Source organism: Xenopus tropicalis, chromosome 3 (genome assembly GCF_000004195.4).
Source record: "Xenopus tropicalis strain Nigerian chromosome 3, UCB_Xtro_10.0, whole genome shotgun sequence".
NCBI lineage: Eukaryota > Metazoa > Chordata > Amphibia > Anura > Pipidae > Xenopus > Xenopus tropicalis.
The window spans coordinates 15,548,728-15,566,830 of record NC_030679.2 but is presented as its reverse complement, the minus strand read 5'-3'; the positions used below and the strand labels follow the sequence as shown (position 1 = coordinate 15,566,830).

General features: G+C 41.6%; 1 protein-coding gene across 2 annotated transcripts in view; it reads right to left on the bottom strand.

The window, feature by feature from the left end:
* Positions 1-3,250: 3,250 nt before the first annotated feature.
* cry1 (cryptochrome circadian regulator 1) overlaps positions 3,251-18,103 on the bottom strand; it is a 39,124-nt gene continuing 24,271 nt past the window's right edge. Inside the window, exons 3-14 of one of the 2 annotated variants that reach the window (XM_031897970.1) lie at positions 17,895-18,037; positions 17,009-17,193; positions 13,249-13,337; positions 11,357-11,497; positions 10,555-10,866; positions 8,780-8,931; positions 8,301-8,503; positions 8,065-8,166; positions 7,547-7,636; positions 6,668-6,736; positions 5,593-5,667; positions 3,251-4,604 (exon numbers count right to left, since the gene is read on the bottom strand). In XM_031897970.1, coding sequence (XP_031753830.1) covers positions 5,597-5,667; positions 6,668-6,736; positions 7,547-7,636; positions 8,065-8,166; positions 8,301-8,503; positions 8,780-8,931; positions 10,555-10,866; positions 11,357-11,497; positions 13,249-13,337; positions 17,009-17,193; positions 17,895-18,037 — 1,557 coding nt within the window. In that variant the 3' untranslated portion in view covers positions 3,251-4,604; positions 5,593-5,596. 2 annotated transcript variants of the gene reach the window in all.

Genomic DNA, 18,103 nt, shown 5'->3' with positions numbered 1-18,103 from the left:
CATAAATATGCATTGCACCATCATGGGCTGAGTGGATACACAGTATATTACTTTTGGTGTATTACCTGTACTGCACATACTCTCAGCTTAATTTGTGCAAGGGATTTGTGAGGAGATAAAAATTGGTTGCATGGCACTCTACAACAAAGTACCTCGGGTTTGTACATTTTTTTAATGGAAATCAAGCTCTACCTCAGACAAAGATTAGACTCAATTGGGAGGGGTGCAATTATTATTCCGTTGTCCTCTAACTTCTTTTCGTTGTCTCTCATGAATGCACTGATGCAAATGGTTGATTTGACAATGAATAGGAGATGGGCCGAAGCGGTAATTCAAATAAATGATAAAATCATTCTTTTGATGGCCATACATGGGCTAATGTTGACTGTCTACTTGGCCATCCATTGATCGAGATGCTAGTTTTTCAAACCTATGTGTGGGAACTATAGCAGGTTGGATGTCAGCCAGTTATCAACTGAGTTGGCTGGAATGTTCCATTGGCAAAGGCCACATATGGTAATACATGTCTCAAAAACAAGCTATCTATAATTAGGAACTGAATGGTTAGAATGGTCTGTTTTGACTCACAGGAGTGGAATGATCCATTTGTTTGGTGACCTCAAATGAGCAGGATTTAATATTTGGTTGTTGAAGTCACTGACCAGGTTGGTTTGAGGTAGAATTTAAAAGTGTGTCACAAGAAACCCACTCCACCGCCAAATTCTAAAAATATGTTGGAATTCAGTTCTAAGAATCTTGGCCCAGATCTGAATCTTACCTTTGATATATTTTGTGTAGATGTCATATTTTAACTACCATCTATCTTAGTCACAAGATGTTCCATCACTTTTGTGGGTTTGAAAGACAGAAAAATGTTGTCAGCACCACAGTTCAATGAGCCCAAAACATAAACTCATGAACCACATCAAGGCTTTTCATTGTACAGGCCCTATACTCCCCATAGGTTTACTAACTCTTAGGGTGCATTAAAAATGCATGCAGTAAGCATACAGTAAGCACGCACTAGATCCATGTTCCAAGTAGAATGAAGGGCTGTGGCAGTTCAAGCTTTTTTTTATATTTTGCACAGTGTGCAAACTCAAAGTCCAAACGTGCTGACATTTTTTTTTTTATTTCTTGTGTGCTAGTAATGGCTTTATATTGTCTGTTGCAAATAGCCAACCCAAGAGTGAGTGTTAACTTACGGACAAGCTGGTAAGGACACCTGTGTGGTTAGACTAAGATCTGGCAGTGTGTTTGCTTTATGACTGGCCTCTTAAATCAAAAGATGTTTGGAGACAACCAGGACAATGTATTGTTCCGAAAATAGGCACAGGGATGAACATATCAGATATAGAATAAAAATATCTGTGCGTTCAGCCGACTTAGGACTTATGCTGACCATAGAAGAACTGGATCATTGGTAGAAACCCGATCGTCTGACCTACTTCCTATTTTATCAAGGCTCCTGCTGATCATGGAATAGCCTTTTGATATTGTTGCATGACACAAAAAGAGCGGTAGTTTCACATAATCTCAAGAAAAATCCATAAACCTAATTTATAGCTTTTTTTTTTGGTGTAGTTAAGAAGTGCCCTCAATTCACGTTCATAAAAAAAAAAGTTGGCGTCTGCTGCAAAGCCTCAGTATATCGAGCTATTATAGTATTGTTCACGGTGAGTTTAAACCTCTTTAGTGGTCTTTGTATATGTAACTAAAAACAGCTACAAAGAACCTACGAAACACATACAGGGCCTAATGCGTTTCTTAACAAAATACCCATAGACAATAAATGGCCAAAAATATGTGAACACACCTGATTTTCCAACATCTCAGTCCAAAACCAACGGTATTGATATGAAACTGGTACTCAACTGCTAAATTAGCCTTATGGGAAGGCTATCAACTAGATGTTTTTGAAATTTTTATCTATTCATACTTTAGTTTAGGAACTGACAATGGGGATCAGGCCTGGCTTGCATTGATATTCCAGTTCATTCCACAGGAGTTCAGTTAGGTTGCGGTCAGGGTTCTGTGCAGCCCAGAAAAGTTCTTCTACTCCCATCTCCGCCAACTAATTCTGTATGGACCTTACATTGTGCCTGAGGTTATTATACTGATGGAAACAGTTGTCACAAGGCCGATAGAAGCAATTATAAATGTTAACTGCATGGAGGTGGCAAAGTAAACCCGATTCTGATTTAAAGGTGCAGGCACTGAGAGTAGGGTGCATTCACAGTTAGAATTTGGTAGCAGCCCAAGACAACCACCTTCTTTAAAGGGGAACTTCTGAACAAAAATTTGTAAAAGAGCCCCACACAACACAGACACTTCTAATATACTTCTTACAGTAATCTGTTTTTAAAAGTGTGAATAAATACCATTTTTATATGCCGAAATACAGTTGCAAAACAATTCTTCCCTTTCTGCATCATTTGAATTCCTGTAACAAACTTATCGGCACCACGTGTGCAGGGGATTGTGGGATTCGGAGGATACAGGCTGAGGACAGTACACTACTGTTTTTTTTTTTTGAGTCTCAAAGTAGTCAGCCAGATCAGCAGGAGAATGATTGGCCAGGCTTAAGGTGCCCATACACGAAAAGATCCGCTCGCCTGGTGAGGACGCCAAGTGAGCGTATCTTCTGCCAATATCCCCACCTATTGGTGGGCGATATCAAGGGAATTTAAGCTAATTCGGTCGTTTGGCCCCTGGAATGGCCAGTCGTCGTTTCCCCTGCACGGGCAGATAAGCTGCAGTTACAATCGGCCCGTGTCATGGCCACCTTTAGGGAACTGTTCCAAATCAAATTATTACTTTAAAAAAGCGCCACATTTTTTAAATTGATGAATAATGCAAAGTTTTAAAATTATGTTTACTTTTCTAAATGTTTGTGTTTAGGTGGTTTCCGCTTTAAGTATTACACCCCCCGAATAGTAAGGGAGAGATGGTTAAGTGATTGGGCCCTCATACATACATATATGAGGGCTTGCCTTGCACTTGGTATTCCCCTATCTTTGCCTATTAATACACAATGCTTATGTTATGGCTGCCATACTAAATATATATATATATATATATATATATATATATATATATATATATATATATATATATATATATATATATATATATACACACACACACATATATATATATATACACACACACACACACACACACACACACAAAAGTCTGTATTGCTCAGTGCAATGCTACGCACAATTAAAAACACACAACACACAAGAGATTTGCTTTTTCATTTTATTAGAAGGAATGTTTTCTTAAAAATGAAAAAGGCAGCAGGTAGTACAAACAGGGGATGATACACAAGAGCTTTAGGGTCTCCGAGGGGAGCTTGGCATGCCTGTGATACATACAGCTCTGATTTACTTACACACAGACAGAACCCATTCGCCCCCCCGGCCAGGCTGGCAGTATATTTATGTGTTGGTTGCGCCGGGTAGCGAAAGGGCTAGGCTACGTCAGCGACATAAGAAATCAAATTTACAATACAGAAAATCTACAAAAACATTATAAAAACAAACAAAAAATATAAACAAACAGATTTTGGGACCTATTCATTAAATACACTTTAGTCTTCCCTAGTGGCGGTTAAAAGATGATAAACATTTGGAACAATATTCCTGCATACACCACCCCCCTTTAAATAAAACAGATACAAACAAAAAAGGAAAAATGGTGCACGATATACAGGGAAATGTACATTTGTCAGTCTCGTGGGTCCTGTGGCTTTGGAACACTAGGCTGTTATCATCCCATGCATTGCACCTACGCCACTAACTAGGCTAACTAGGCCTTGTTATACAAACCAGAAGAACCACAGTTGGTGCATGGACTGAATGTGAAATAGGCACAAATGTGGTTAAATGGACATGTCCTCTTTAGCGGTTTGATAGAATATGTTTATATATTCCCCTTTACGTTAGTTTAATAGAAATATTAAGTAATGTCTGTTTATGATATTCCTTTTACAGACCTTTCCATTGCTTCTACAAAAGGTGCCTACCTTGTCTTGTCTGTATGTGTGTCTTTCCCCCACTTATATTTCCTCCCTAAGCCTTTCTGCTGGTGGTTTTGATCTTTACGATACCATGGCACAGAGTGTGACAATGATAATGATACGGGCAGGGGCAGCTGAAAGGTGGCAGACATGCCACAGGCTTTAATGAGCAGGTCTCCTTAGTATATACATAAAAAAGTGAACTATACAGGGATTTCATGTCATCTGTCTCCATAAAGCATTTATTATCAAAAATATAATGCACAGTCTATGACTAGTTCATGGGTATATTTGTATTTACATGTCTGTAAGCAAGCATCACAAAATAATTACAGTTCTATGTACAAAACTGTTTAGTGAAATATCTCAGAGATAAAAACTATAGAAATGCAGAGATAAACGAAGCTCTCACAGACTGATTAACTGACAACAGGATCACACAAAGATCAGGGTTTTGTTTTTCATATTGTAAGAAAAGGATGTTTCCTTAATAGTGTCCATCTTTACATTTCCAGAGGCAGCCAGTACTGTGCATACAATCAAGCGTTCTCTCTTTTGGTTATGGTGAAATTCACAAAATCTGTGGGAGAGGAAAATACCATAAAGATAGAGCTGAGCAGTAGTTTTAATGAAATAGCTATGTATTACATCCCTTAACATAGATATGTATATTATAAAACTTAGTTAGAGACAAATATATTTCAGAAAGACAGAGATCCGCAAGGGAAGCAATCTTCTGTCGGCACCCTGACTTCCTATTGGCATATGCACTGTGCGGAAAAAGGATAACATAATGCTTGCCAATACCACCCGATACCAACTTGGATCAAAAATGCACATTTTTTGGGGGTCAAAGTCTGCCCCATGTGTGCAGTGACAGGCAGGTTGATTTAAATAACTCAAGGGAAAATTCTCTCTCTGCACAGTCCTAACATATGGCACAGCGATGCCTTCCTGTTATAGCCAGAAACACAGCAGATTCCGGTTTGATAGCAGAAAACAAGGGGTGCTGTGCATTACCTTTGGGGGACCTAAGAGTACAAATGACCCATTGGTAATTCAGTAATGATGCATTCCTGCTGATTAGTACACACGCAGATCACTGCAAGCTTTGGTATCTATACAATGGGGTAGTAATCTGCATCCAAGCATCCCATAAAGACACTATATGCAGCTATTTTATTAAATACATTTTATTAACCAAAGGCGAGGGAAGCCATGATGCCTCTTCTGACAGAATATCTCACAGCTTATATTCAGTAGGTTTTTTCACCACACGGGTTGACATCCTGTTGCTACCCCAAAGTAGAAACTGCCAGCTGGTATCTTATGCAGGCCAATGTATATTTTAGTGGCCCATATAGGGCTGGCCACCTTTAGGCTTGGCTGACAAGTGTAACCTATGTGAGTCAAATTCCAGCTGTGTGAGGCAGGCACTCTTCCATGCCACATGAGGGATAAGGGTCCTTGTGTTTCAGATAAAATGAACACGAGATTTACAGATACACACTTAATTAATATACTAGTCAAAGGTTGACAGTTTGAGCTAACAAATTCTAATACATTACCAATTCAATGGCTGCTTTGCCGTTGGACTTTGGGTCCAATACTCTGAGTCTCTTCTTCTGGATTTGGGCGCTTGCCTGAGGAGACCACAGAATGGAGTGGGTTTCTGGCTGTAAAGCAAGCAAGTCATTTGTTTTTAACTGCTGTTCTAGTAACACTCCTCTGGTTATAAGTAAATCTGTTCCCAGAAACCACTCACTATGGGGGTGATTAAATAAAAGGCACTAAGTTTGCCCGGGTCCATTAACCTATAGCAACCAGTTAGCAGGTAGAATTTACCGGTGACCTGTTTAAAAGCAAATCTCTTATTGGTTGCTATGGGTTACTGCACCTATGAAACCTAGTGCCTTTTATTACATATGTGACAAATTGGATTAGAAATGATTGCTCTGGACATGACACAGTTAAAAATACACGTAACCGTTTCCAGGGCAACAGGCCCATGGACATGTTGCTCACAGACCTGCATAAAATTAGCAAATCAAGAAAATAAATGCCATTTTTTATTCAAGAACAAGAATCCAAGGTCTAGAGAGGATGGGCAGCAGATGGGTTCTATCACTAGAGGAAATGGGTTTTTCTACTTATACATTGTGTTATTGTAACAAACAAAAGCCAGGAACTAATTTTCCTGTGCATCTTCGAAGCCGATAGCCCCAAGACTTGGTTCTGGCATTATTTTACTGATCATCCCCTCAGATGTGTACTCTGAATGTACACAATGCAGTGATCCATGATTCACCATAAGAGTTAGCGATCACTATGCAGAAGTCTGACCCCATAGTGAACCAGGTTGGATAATAAATCCCAGCAACCCCAGAAGGGGCTTGCTGCTCAGCTAGTTATTCCCAAGTAACGGTATATGAATAGAAATACACAAGTATACATTTTCTAAATTAGTAAGTAAACCAAATAAATATACATACACACAGATTGCTTATTAGAGAAATAAGCGGAGCACTAGGCCATAAACTATTTAGTTTAAATGACAGAAATCTCACAGTACGTGGATATCTCTTGATTCTAAGGCGGCTTCACCCCATGGCCCATAAGGAGTTAGTACGGAGTAATAATTACCTTGCATTAAGTAAGACTGCTGGCTGTCGCTGTGGCTGTAATGTAGAATGCTGCTCCCTTGCCAGTATCCTAGAAAAATTAATTATGCCCAATTAGAACATGCAGCCCAAAGCTAGGCATGGGCAATAGAATGAGAAGCTGGCTTTTTGCTACTGTACTGCACTAACACACCCAAGACCAGGCCATAGAGAGGATACAGGAAGAGCAGTACTAGTAGTAATAGTACCCTGGAACAGTGCACTTAGCAAACAGGAGGACTAGCCACGGGTAAGCAAATTGCCGTGGTGGAATCTGACACACTTTACAGAGCAGTGATCCCCAACCAGTGGCTCAGGGGCAACTTGTTGCTCACCAACCCCTTGGCTGTTGCTCAGTGACCCCAAACCAATTAGTTATTTTTGAAATTCCTGACTTAGTGGCAAGTTTTGGTTGAATAAAAACAAGATTTACTACCAAATTAAGCCAAATTAACAAGATTTACTACCAAATTAAGCCCCCTGTGTGCATAGAGACTGCCTAATAGCCAATCTTAGCCCTTATTTGGCACCTCCATGAACTAGGGATGCACCGAATCCAGTTTTTTTTCTGCAGGATTCGGCCAAATCCATGCTCAAAGCCAAAATAAAACCACATGACTTTTTTTCCTTGTAAACACGGTGGCGAGGTTTAACCCTTCCATAGCCTACTTTGCAAATTAGGGTTCAGATTTGGCCAAATCTCTCACAAAGGATTCAGGGTTTTTTCTGTAAGCTCTAGTTACCATTAACTTTTATGATGCTTGTGTTGCTCTCCAAGTCTTTTTTACATTTGACTGTGGCTCATGAGTATGAAAGACCCCTATTATAGAGGATACACTGATCAATGGAGCAGCAAGCTTACCCTGAAGTCCTGAAGTCCCAGGATGCACTTCTCCCTTGTTAGCGTTTGGATTACTGGCAGAACTCCCTTCGTTCACTCCCATCTGACCTCCTGGCAAAAAAAAAACTACATAGTTACTGGACCCAACTATAGACTTTCCATGGACCTAGCTCTATTGGATACTGTGCTCATTTTGAGATAATAAAACAGTGGCAGAATACAAACAGTTTTATTATAAAACTTCAAACTCCATCTTGCTTAGAGTTTCTGCCACTACCCCTCCACCTCCATTATCCTTTTCTGCTATTCCCTACAGAGTTCGTATTAAAATTAAATGCAGCCTAAGGCAGAGGCTGTTGAACCAGGGTAGTGGATAGTGGGACCTGGTCAGCATGGCAACTGGCTTTAGATTTTTGATGAATGTTTACGTGGTGTTGTACAGAACAACCACCTTACGCAATCACTATTTAAACAATCTGATCTGCTGCCGAGACAAAGCAAAGGGGAGGGGGGGCATTCCGTAGAATTGTGTATCGTACCTCCGTTGTTGCTGCAACCAGACATGCTCTCTCCTGGAGAATAACTCATCAACCCACCATTCCCATTCCCATTTGGATTTGAAGGCACTGATGCAAGAAGACCTGTGAAAGAAGCAGTTGCATGATATATTGCTGTCATAACAAGTAATTCATGCCATCAGACAATTGTCTGACAATTTTAATTTGTTTAGTTTATAGCAGACGTCATGGGGCTATAAAGGCCAAGAGAGACTCACCCAGTCCTCTGTATCGAGACAGCTGCTGGTATATTTGTTTCATCCTCTCAATGTTCAGGCGGCTTGCTTCAGCATGGTTTACCATTGGTTTGGGGTAATTCACTCCAATGATGCACTTTGCTACTTTCTGGACTGTCTCAGGAGCATTCCATGGGTCATAAATATACTTTGGGGGAAAGCCTTTCAGAATAGGCAAATAACGCCTGTGCAGAAAGAGGTAAAATAAATTCTTGTTTAACAGTAAGTTTAACTCTAACATGAAACAGCAGCAGCAAGAGAACAGAAAAATAAGTAGAATTGTGTTCTGATCAGTAGTTGTAATCAACAGCAAACAATGCTATATGGGAAAGGTGGCCCTACAACCATTGCTTCATCATATTTGACTGATGTGCCCAGGGGCCAAATAGGCAGATACAAGTATCCTCCGTTACTCCCATTACCCATGTGGCTAGAAAACAGCAAACCCCCTACTGCTGTACCTGATATAATCTCCATTGGGGTCAGTTCTTCTTCCAAATCCAACAGGGCAGTAACAGTGAAAAAACTGCTGGAAAAATGAACTGCAGGAGAGCCACATCCAACTCCCTGCATTCACGCTCCAATCAGCATCCAGTAACAGCTCCTCAAATACCTGCAGAGCAATACACACCAACATCTAAGCGTCAATGGCTTGTAACAAAACTGCACAATTGCCTTTAAACTCCCAAATATCTAAAAGGGATTGTGACACATTTCAGGTTTTAACAGGATCACTTTAAGAAATATCCAGGTCTGGACTGGAAATTCAAAACAGGCCCTGGCATTTCAAGTACGCAGAGGCCCAAAATACCCCCCACCAGCCTCATAGTAGCCCCTCTGGCATGTGCTAGTCCAGGCCTGGAAATATCTATGAGATTCTAGGTATAAGAACTGCAATATTGTGATACCATTTCTTTGGCAGATAAAGTTAAATTCAATTACAGACGTAGCACACAGAAATACATCTGCCTGTTCTATCAGATAATGACACACCAAGATCAGATTTCCAGTAACCCATTTATTCCTCCAGCGTGGCTAAATCTGGATACACGTGGGCTAAATTGTATAGGATTGATCCTGTGCTCAGCTTGCAGGTCAGATATAGAAAGTAGGTCATGATTTTGGTGTTTTATATACCAGACCCCTTCTGTGCTGGCAACTCCTGTTACATTAAGGGTTAATAATAGTTACAAGGCCAGGTTTTTTTTTTAACCCCTTAACTACTTAAAGTTGGGTATACACCAGAGTGTTAAAACCCTGAACACTTAAGGCAGAGAACAGCTCCCAAATTGTCAGGTATGTCCTAGCTTTTACCTACACCCCTGACCCATGCATGTATGTGTAAAATTTACACTGTTTTATTATAATAGCAACTTATAATAACATAATATAACCCTATGGTTTGAAGGAGTCATATGATCCAGACACTAAATGAGCAGAGACATATGCTTTTTGTTAACAGAGAGTCTGCCAAGATCTGAATGTGTTTGCAGCCTCTTGCTTGGGCTGCACTCTCTCCATTGCTTCCATCACATGCTACCCTGCTGCTGCCCCATTGACTTCATTACCATTTAATTTCTCCCTCGCTGGTATTAAATGAATATGTATGTCTTCACTTTGTTGTGCTTCTTACAAGCTGCCCAAGGCAATTGCATCTCACACAGAATCACTTGCACTTGTTTAAAGCTTACAGAGTTGCACACGATTCTGTGTAAACAGTAATCAAATTAGGAGTCTTTTCCCTGCCAGCAGTCAGTCTGACCCACCAAGTGCCCTAACCCGTGCCGGTGGCATACTCTTCCAACAAGGTCATAACTGCCCTGCATACAATCAAACTACTCCTACTTATCATACTACTGTATGTGCCCTTATTAAAAAGTTGGATGCAATAAATTGAGAGAAAAGAAAAAACAACATATAGTGCAAATATTATAACTCATGCAGTTGGCAGCTTAACCACCAGGGGGTGATCTATCCACTAGCACCTTGGGGTGATAAACTATGTAGAGAGGAAACTGGGGTCTTCCTTTAAAAGGGCAGTATACCCCCTTTTGAATACAATAAAAAAGGCTTCTGCTTCTTGCAACCCAAATAACACTGTACTTGTGCAACGTAAAGATGCTGATATTTTACCTTTAAATGTGGCATGTGTCTGCCTGCTAAAATCTAAAGTTAGCTGTATGTCTAGTGAATAAAAAAACACAACAAAGATACAATAGATATAGTTATATTATACCTTCATGCCTTCCTCCCAGCTAATCCAGAGATCTCCCCTGGTGAGGAAGCACGCCACGGCATGACGAGCCAGATGGTGAATCCAACCTTCCTGACGCAGTTGCGTCATGATTGCATCGATCCAGGGAAACCCGGTCCGTCCCTCTGCCCACTTGGCTAGCGCCTCTGGGTTTCGATCCCAAGGAATCTGGACGCATATGGGGTTGCCCTCCATCTTGTCAAACCGAGGGTTGTTTGTGGCCGCAGTGTAAAAAAATTCACGCCACAGAAGCTGCCCATAAAGAGACAGTGGGGGAGAACTGTTTTTCTTTACCTAGATAAAGTTTAGTGAGAAAAGGTTAGTGCAGGGGTTACTGACTTGGGGTGATTTTATATGAAAGGAATTTATATTTTTAATATCAATCACTGCATTGCTTGACTTACACCTGTGGGAGGGGACCAAATGCTTGGATCTTGAGAAGAAGATTGAAAAGTAAAAATGCTTTAGTTCTTCCCTAGCAAGCAGGGAAGGAAGTAGGAGTAGGCAAGAGAGACACGTGCCACGGGTGCAATGGAGTGGTGGGGCACTAGTCATGGACCTCTTCTGTCCCCTTCCCCTTGTCTGGGCCGTTGCTTGCTGGTCGTTTACCTCACCCCCCCCCCCCCCCCCCCCCAACCACTGTTTTTGTCCCAGTACTGCTACCATGCAGTGCTATAGCCATATTTTATGCTATGTAAGAGCTCGGTTTATTGCCATTACAATGTGCCCATACATCATATGCTGGTCCTGTACTGTCTAAAATATAAAAACCTTGGAGTTTTACCTTTTTATACAGATCAGTAAGCTTAAAGTAGAACAGACGACAAGACAGACATCCAAACCGCAAGTAGGGGCTAAGTCCTGTAGTACTTGCAAGGAGGGAATTGGCATTCATCCGGGGCCGTTCAAAGTTTGCAACCCATGCCTAGAACAGTACAGATAAATATTTAAACAAGGCAGAACATTTCATATTTAGCCCCCCCCCCCCCCCTTTTTTTTTTAAGAGAAATAAATATGGTCAGGGTTTTAGTCCGGTCTGGTTCCACAAAGTTGAAAATCAACATTCCCATATCAACAAATGTCAACCAATGCTCACCCACATGTGTATATTGCATCGGTAATTTAAACAGGACACTTAACACTGTGGGAAAATGTTGACTAACTAAAAAAAGTTTTTCTTCTATTAAAAGTAGGAGCACAATAGGGCAGAATCATGGTTGTGTTTAGTTGGCCACCTTCATTCATTACACAAGCAGTGAAAGCTTGAGCTTAAGTGTGTATGCCTGCCACCTCCAGCACTAGGCCGCCCGTACTGGGAATAAGCTGCTAGTGTGGGTGGCCATGTTGTATAGTGAGCGAGTCTTCCGGCTTGCTTATTATGCACATGTGTCTGATTGGAAGAGCGTTGGATGTGCCCCCAAGCCTACATCACACGTATGCCCATAACCAGTAAGTCATGGCACTTGCCCATTATGTGCATGTGTGCACCAACACGGCCACCCACACCTGGAGCCCCCCTCCCAGTTTCGGTGGCTTAATGCTTTTTTTTTTTTTTTTTTAAACAAGCGTGTTGGGTCTATTAGCCCTCACCACTGGTGGGGGAGATTTTTGGATTACAGGTGCCCTTTAAACTACATCTGTACACACATTAGGAAGATTCTAATCCTATAGAACAGCGCTGTCCAACTGGCGGCCCGCGACCCCCCTCTGTGTGGCCCCCCACCTGTCTGGCTGCTTTGATGGCTTACCTTTGTGTAAGCTTTAAATGGTATCAGTACTGGCCCCCTGCGTGGTTAACACCTCAGATTCAGGCTGTAAACCCCCTGTATTGTTTAAAAATGTAATCTCCTGTGTTGTTCACACCTTTTAATCTCTGCATTATTCACCCCCTGCAGTGTTCACACCTCAGGCTCAGGCTGTAATCACCCACATTGTTCACCTGTTCACACCTCAGGAGCAGTAGAAACCCACAAATAAACCCTGCACACTATAAAAAGAACATATACTGTGGTGGTACTGCAATTAAAACGTTTTTTAATATATAGTTATTGTGCAGACTGTAGGAGCAGTGCCAGCATTGCGTCACTGTATGCTGCCTGTGTGTGCCATACACACAGGCAGCATAGGACAGGCAGAGTATGGCACACGCAGGCAGCGTAGGGCAGGCAGAGTATGGCACACGCAGGCAGGATAGGGCAGGCAGAGTATGGCACACGCAGGCAGGGTAGGGCAGGCAGAGTATGGCACACACACACAGGCAGGGTAGGGCAGGCAGGGTATGGCACACACAGGCAGGGTAGGGCAGGCAGGGTATGGCAGGCAGGGTATGGCACACACAGGCAGGGTAGGGCAGGCAGAGTATGGCACACACAGGCAGGGTAGGGCAGGCAGAGTATGGCACACACAGGCAGGGTAGGGCAGGCAGAGAATGGCAGGTTTTTGCTGTACTACCGCCATTAATATGGCTATGGTCATGCGATAACATGGGTGTGGTTTCAAGTGGGTGTGGTTTTAAAAAAGGGAGTGGTCAGAACTAGCTTCCATTATCGGCCCTCCACCATGGAGGCCGGAAAAATTCTGGCCCTCGGTACCACAGAAGTTGGACACAGCACTGCTATAGAACTAGACAAGGCAGTGTGTTACAACTGGTTACTATTGTTTTTTTCAAGAACTTACCTTCCTCTCCAGGTGCCTCTCTAAGCGAGTAAGAGCTTCTGTTTCGCCTCCTGGCCACACAGCAGATGGCAGTCCTTCCGTATCGAAGCCTAAAGCATGATTACAAGAATTCTTACTATTACACATATTACCTACCCCCTACAAAAATCATAAAAGTACAGAAGTCATTGTAACAAAACAGTTCTTCAACTGATTTAGAATCTTGGTAATGGTCAACACATTCGTTAACTCCTTGGGGCTAGCAGGCGAGGTAAGTTCCATTTCCGGCAAAGGGACACGCGCCGACAAAATCTGACTCCTGGTATGAAAGGGTTAGAATTTAGAGCAATATTTGGGCTAATTTTAGTAGAAGTTACCATTAGCAGAGACTGAGTTCTAATAAAGAGATTTACAAACATCTATCCCAAACTATTGTAAATGACCAGGACAAACACATTCTAAGAACAAAAGGAGTTTAACTCTATTCAGGACTCAAAATATAAAGTTCCACCACCCCACCCACTCCCAATAAAATATGCAATACAATTATTTCAATCAAACGTTAGGAATATTAACTACAACCCCTTTAACAAAGAAAGAATAGGGGACATAAAACTGTACAGTGTGAAATGTATCTATGGTTTGGGTTTATATAAACTATATGGGCCAAGCCACCTGTATAAAAACTTTAAGCCCATTTAGGGACAATTCCAAATCCACAGTGATAAGTGGGTTTAAATGAAGCCGGTCCTGAATAGGGTTAAGATGAGATTTTATATTCACATCTTATATATTTCTTTTTATGATTCCAGCATAATTTGTATTGTTTTGTTTGGTAGAAAACATAACACAAGTTAGATAACAAACAAACGCTACTGACTTCTTCACTGCTCTATGGGCTTACCCCATAGGTCCACTTAAGCGCACGTGACGTGCTGCGTAGACGTACGGGCTAGGCCCCGCCACACTGTGGCATTCTTTAGAAATAGAACGACCCCACCTGTGCCGCCTTCTCATTGGATTTTCTCACTGGCAACATCCTCGCAACGATCCGGCCATTGTCGGAGCAGTTGACATCACAAGATCGCTGTTGTCAGCGGGAAAGTGATGCAACCGCCCTTTTTCCGTTTGTGGTGGTCTCGCAGCCAGAAAGTAACTCACTAGATGTCAGACTGCAGCCTAAGGGCACCGGGGGGCACCCGTGTCTAATTGATCCTGGCTTGATAAGAAAAAAAAATCTCAGTTCTCAATATAGAGTGCGGGATTTTATTTCCTGGCGAGGTTCCGAAGGGACGGGCTACTTCTGTCATTTGTAAAACAAACATTGGGAAAAATGAGTGAGTTTTACGTAGTTCAGAAACAATAGTTCCAGATTCAGGCACCGCGCTGCTGCTCGGGCAGGAGATGAAACCAAAGTAAATGAAATGGACTGCACATTTAAAAAACCGCAAGTTCCTTGGGTTCGGCTTGTTAAGGCAATGCCCCCACATACGGGTACATATATACATATTCAATCGCACAGTTTGGTTTTTTTAGAACACTTCTATTATGCACTAAATTGATTTAACAGGTTAACTGCTATAGTATCTGTCATTTTGGTTACTTGCCGTGCAAGAGTGAGATTTTTCGGACATGCATCCCATTGCTGTAAATGTGGCACCAAAGAGTTAAACAGAATTCTTTTGTTGTTTTTTTAATAAAATTCCTAAAATTATACAGCCTATCTTAAGAATCAACTTAGTACTTGTATCTACATTCAGGGAAAGAAGAGGAAACTAAATGAGAGCCATTATAATCATGCCCGTGTTAATATTAGGAGGTCTGGAGAAACGTGGCTTGTTAAATATTGTACTGTATAATAACCGTAGCATACATATATGTATATATATGTATTAAAGAGCCTTAAGCAGAATATAGTGCAGTGTAAAAGATAAAAAGGTTCAAAGAGAACATGGATATTAATATAAGTTGTTAGGTTTCACCTTACAAATCCCAACACGTTTTACACATGCAGGGCCAAGCCATCATAATGTGCCACTGTGATATTAGCCCAGGGATTTAGAAATGTGTCATGGTGCAGGGGGGCTAAATGTTGCTGAGAAGGGTTTTTTTCCCCCCATTGTCTCTGTTAACCCCTGAAGCTAAGCAACCTGTTTGTACAGCAGACAGGAAAGAGCTTTCAGTTGAGACCCACACACAGTAAAGTTGGAATAACAGATGAGAATCATGAAATAAGCATGAAATGTTGCATTCTAGAGAGCTTAAAGCATTTGTTTAGTTGTATATAGTGCTGTCACATTTAGCAGCACTTTACCGAGTTTATCACTCACATAAGGCAAATGCACCATCACACCTGAATGGATGGGAACCCTGCGTGCTTTTAAGAGTGCAAGGTTACAGAATTAGAGAAAAAAAAATACAGTATTAGTTATAGCTTTGCCTAGAATATGATATCTAATGGCAAAGAAACTATTAGCATCAGCAAACAAGACAATAAAAAACACAAAGAACAGGCAGCTTTTGGAATTAGCAACACAAAGTCTCCATCCATGAAAATAAAGCCCCTGTAGCACAATGCATTTCAACTGGAGCATCAACTGGCAGGACATAAAGGGAAAATAACCACCCCATTTGACAAGGTCATTCAGCTGGTTCTACGTAAAAAAAGTGCGTAAGTACTAAAGGACCCATTTTCAAAGCCCAAGTGCAAGAGTGTGCCCCTTAGTGCTCCCAGGGGTGTGCTGCTATTTGCAGAGAGCACCAAATCAAAAGTCCATGTACGGGCCCCTTTCAAATCTAGTGTGGCCTTTCACAAAAAATGGCCACGATTAGCCTGTTTTGAAGCACAGTGACCTGCAGCTAGACTCAAGAATACAGTTCTGCCTGCATTTGGCAGTGCTGTATTCATAAGTAGGCCTGGGTACGCAGATATCCCCCCAGCTACACCCCATTCAGAAACAGAAGCTGGGGCGTGGCAGTAAATACAGCCCCATAACAGCCCCCTGATGTTGCTCTCTGCAGAGGACAGCACTATATCTGCTGCGAGTAGGATGGAAATGAGCATTTAGAAACATCCTGCTGCACCCCTTAGTTCAGGTGGCAGTCTTAAATGAGCCCATCTATCTGACTGCCCAACTGAATGCACCTAAGTCAGAAAGCAGGGTACATTTTCCCTTTAAGGAATCTGATCTTGTGATTAAAAAGGAAGTACAGTGGGTATTACATCAGGTCTGTAGTACGTATGGGACAGGGGTTTAGTTAGCCATCATACAGTACATACATGAAATAGAGAAAGCAAGTTCATAGGAACCAATTGTAAAACAGATAAATATTTATAGAGGGTAGAAATAGGATTGCTGTTACCTAATGCATCGCTGTGAACTGAAGCGGAAGACTAAATTACGCAAGAGCATCACCCTGCTATTATGTCTAACACCCGTGGTTACTAGTCTTTCTTCCTGGAGTACCTACTCCCCATATGTGTTAAATGGTGCTAATACTGCACTGGTAAAAGACAGATATTACTTGGTTATTTGCAGTGGAACCAAAAGGAGCCCAATTGTACACTGAAGTTCAAACTGAATGACATGTAAACGAGACATTCAAACATAAGGTTATCTGGAGATAGTTTTCAAAAGAAGGCCTAGAAAACAATTCTGGCCGAAGTCACGATTCTCGCCATGCAACCAACTTGCCAAACCTAAACTTAATTAAACTGAGACAGATCAGTACCCGCTGACCCGTTCCACTGATTTTTACCAATAAGTATACGATAATATACCTAGTTCTTCCAAGGAAGGAACTCCATATTTCTCGTCGTGATCATCCAACACAGGGGTGGTGCATTTTTCCATGACTTCAGCTGTGATGGTTTCTACTGGAATCTCCAGAGGTTCCATTTTGCTGATCAAAGTCTGAAATCTCTTATAGGTCAGCGGTGGCTGGCCACCATTCAGCTCGATAATCCTACAAGTAAAAGAATAATGAAATGAGGCAAACAGCAGCACGCAAAAGATGCATTTGATTCTTTGCAGTGGCCCTCAGAATGGCTGTGCTGCCCTGTACCAATACTGAAAATGCTGAGCTGCCCATCGGTGGCCACTGTGATGACTACTTGACTTCTGCTTCATGGTGGAGATTGAGCATGCAACAGAAGCTTTAAATGTGCATACTTTTTATAACAAATTCACCATCCAAATCCTAAATAAACCATATATCTCTGATCTGCTTGTAAGTTGATTGGGTTTCATGAAATATTGCCATGTGTAGACATCTAAGCAAAGGTGTCACTAACAAACATGTGCGCTTAGGACTAGTCCCCAAGTAAAAATTGAAGTACAAGATATTTACATGGGGGGTATTCTACATTGGGTAAACGTTACGTGTTTTATGACACATCTTTTTAAATCTATAAGAAAAAAGGGAGGGTTTCCTCATATCTAAAATTCCATTTAAGGACCTGTTTGACTGGCCGAAACCTGAAAGACTTCAGGCTGTGCTGCCTCCTGCTGTCATGTAAAGGCATTATAAAACAATGGTTGGGGTGTAATGAGAGGTAATAAGGAAAGTCCCAGACTGGGCCATACTAGTGGCTTCAGAAAGACTAAACCTGCAGTCAGCAACCTCATATAAACTGGGAATGAATGCTCTTAATCTGAGTTACTCACTTGTCCAAGTCATACAAGGTATGTGAAATGCGTACAATGACCTCCACGCCAGCCTCACTGGCAAGCTTCTTGATAGCTGCATCCCGTTCTTTCCCAAATGGCTCAGAGTCGTACTCTATCGACAACTTTGTGATTTTCCATTCCTGTATGAGAAACCCAAAACTAAAACTATGGCCTCTCTCTTTAGCATTATCAACAAACTGTCGAAA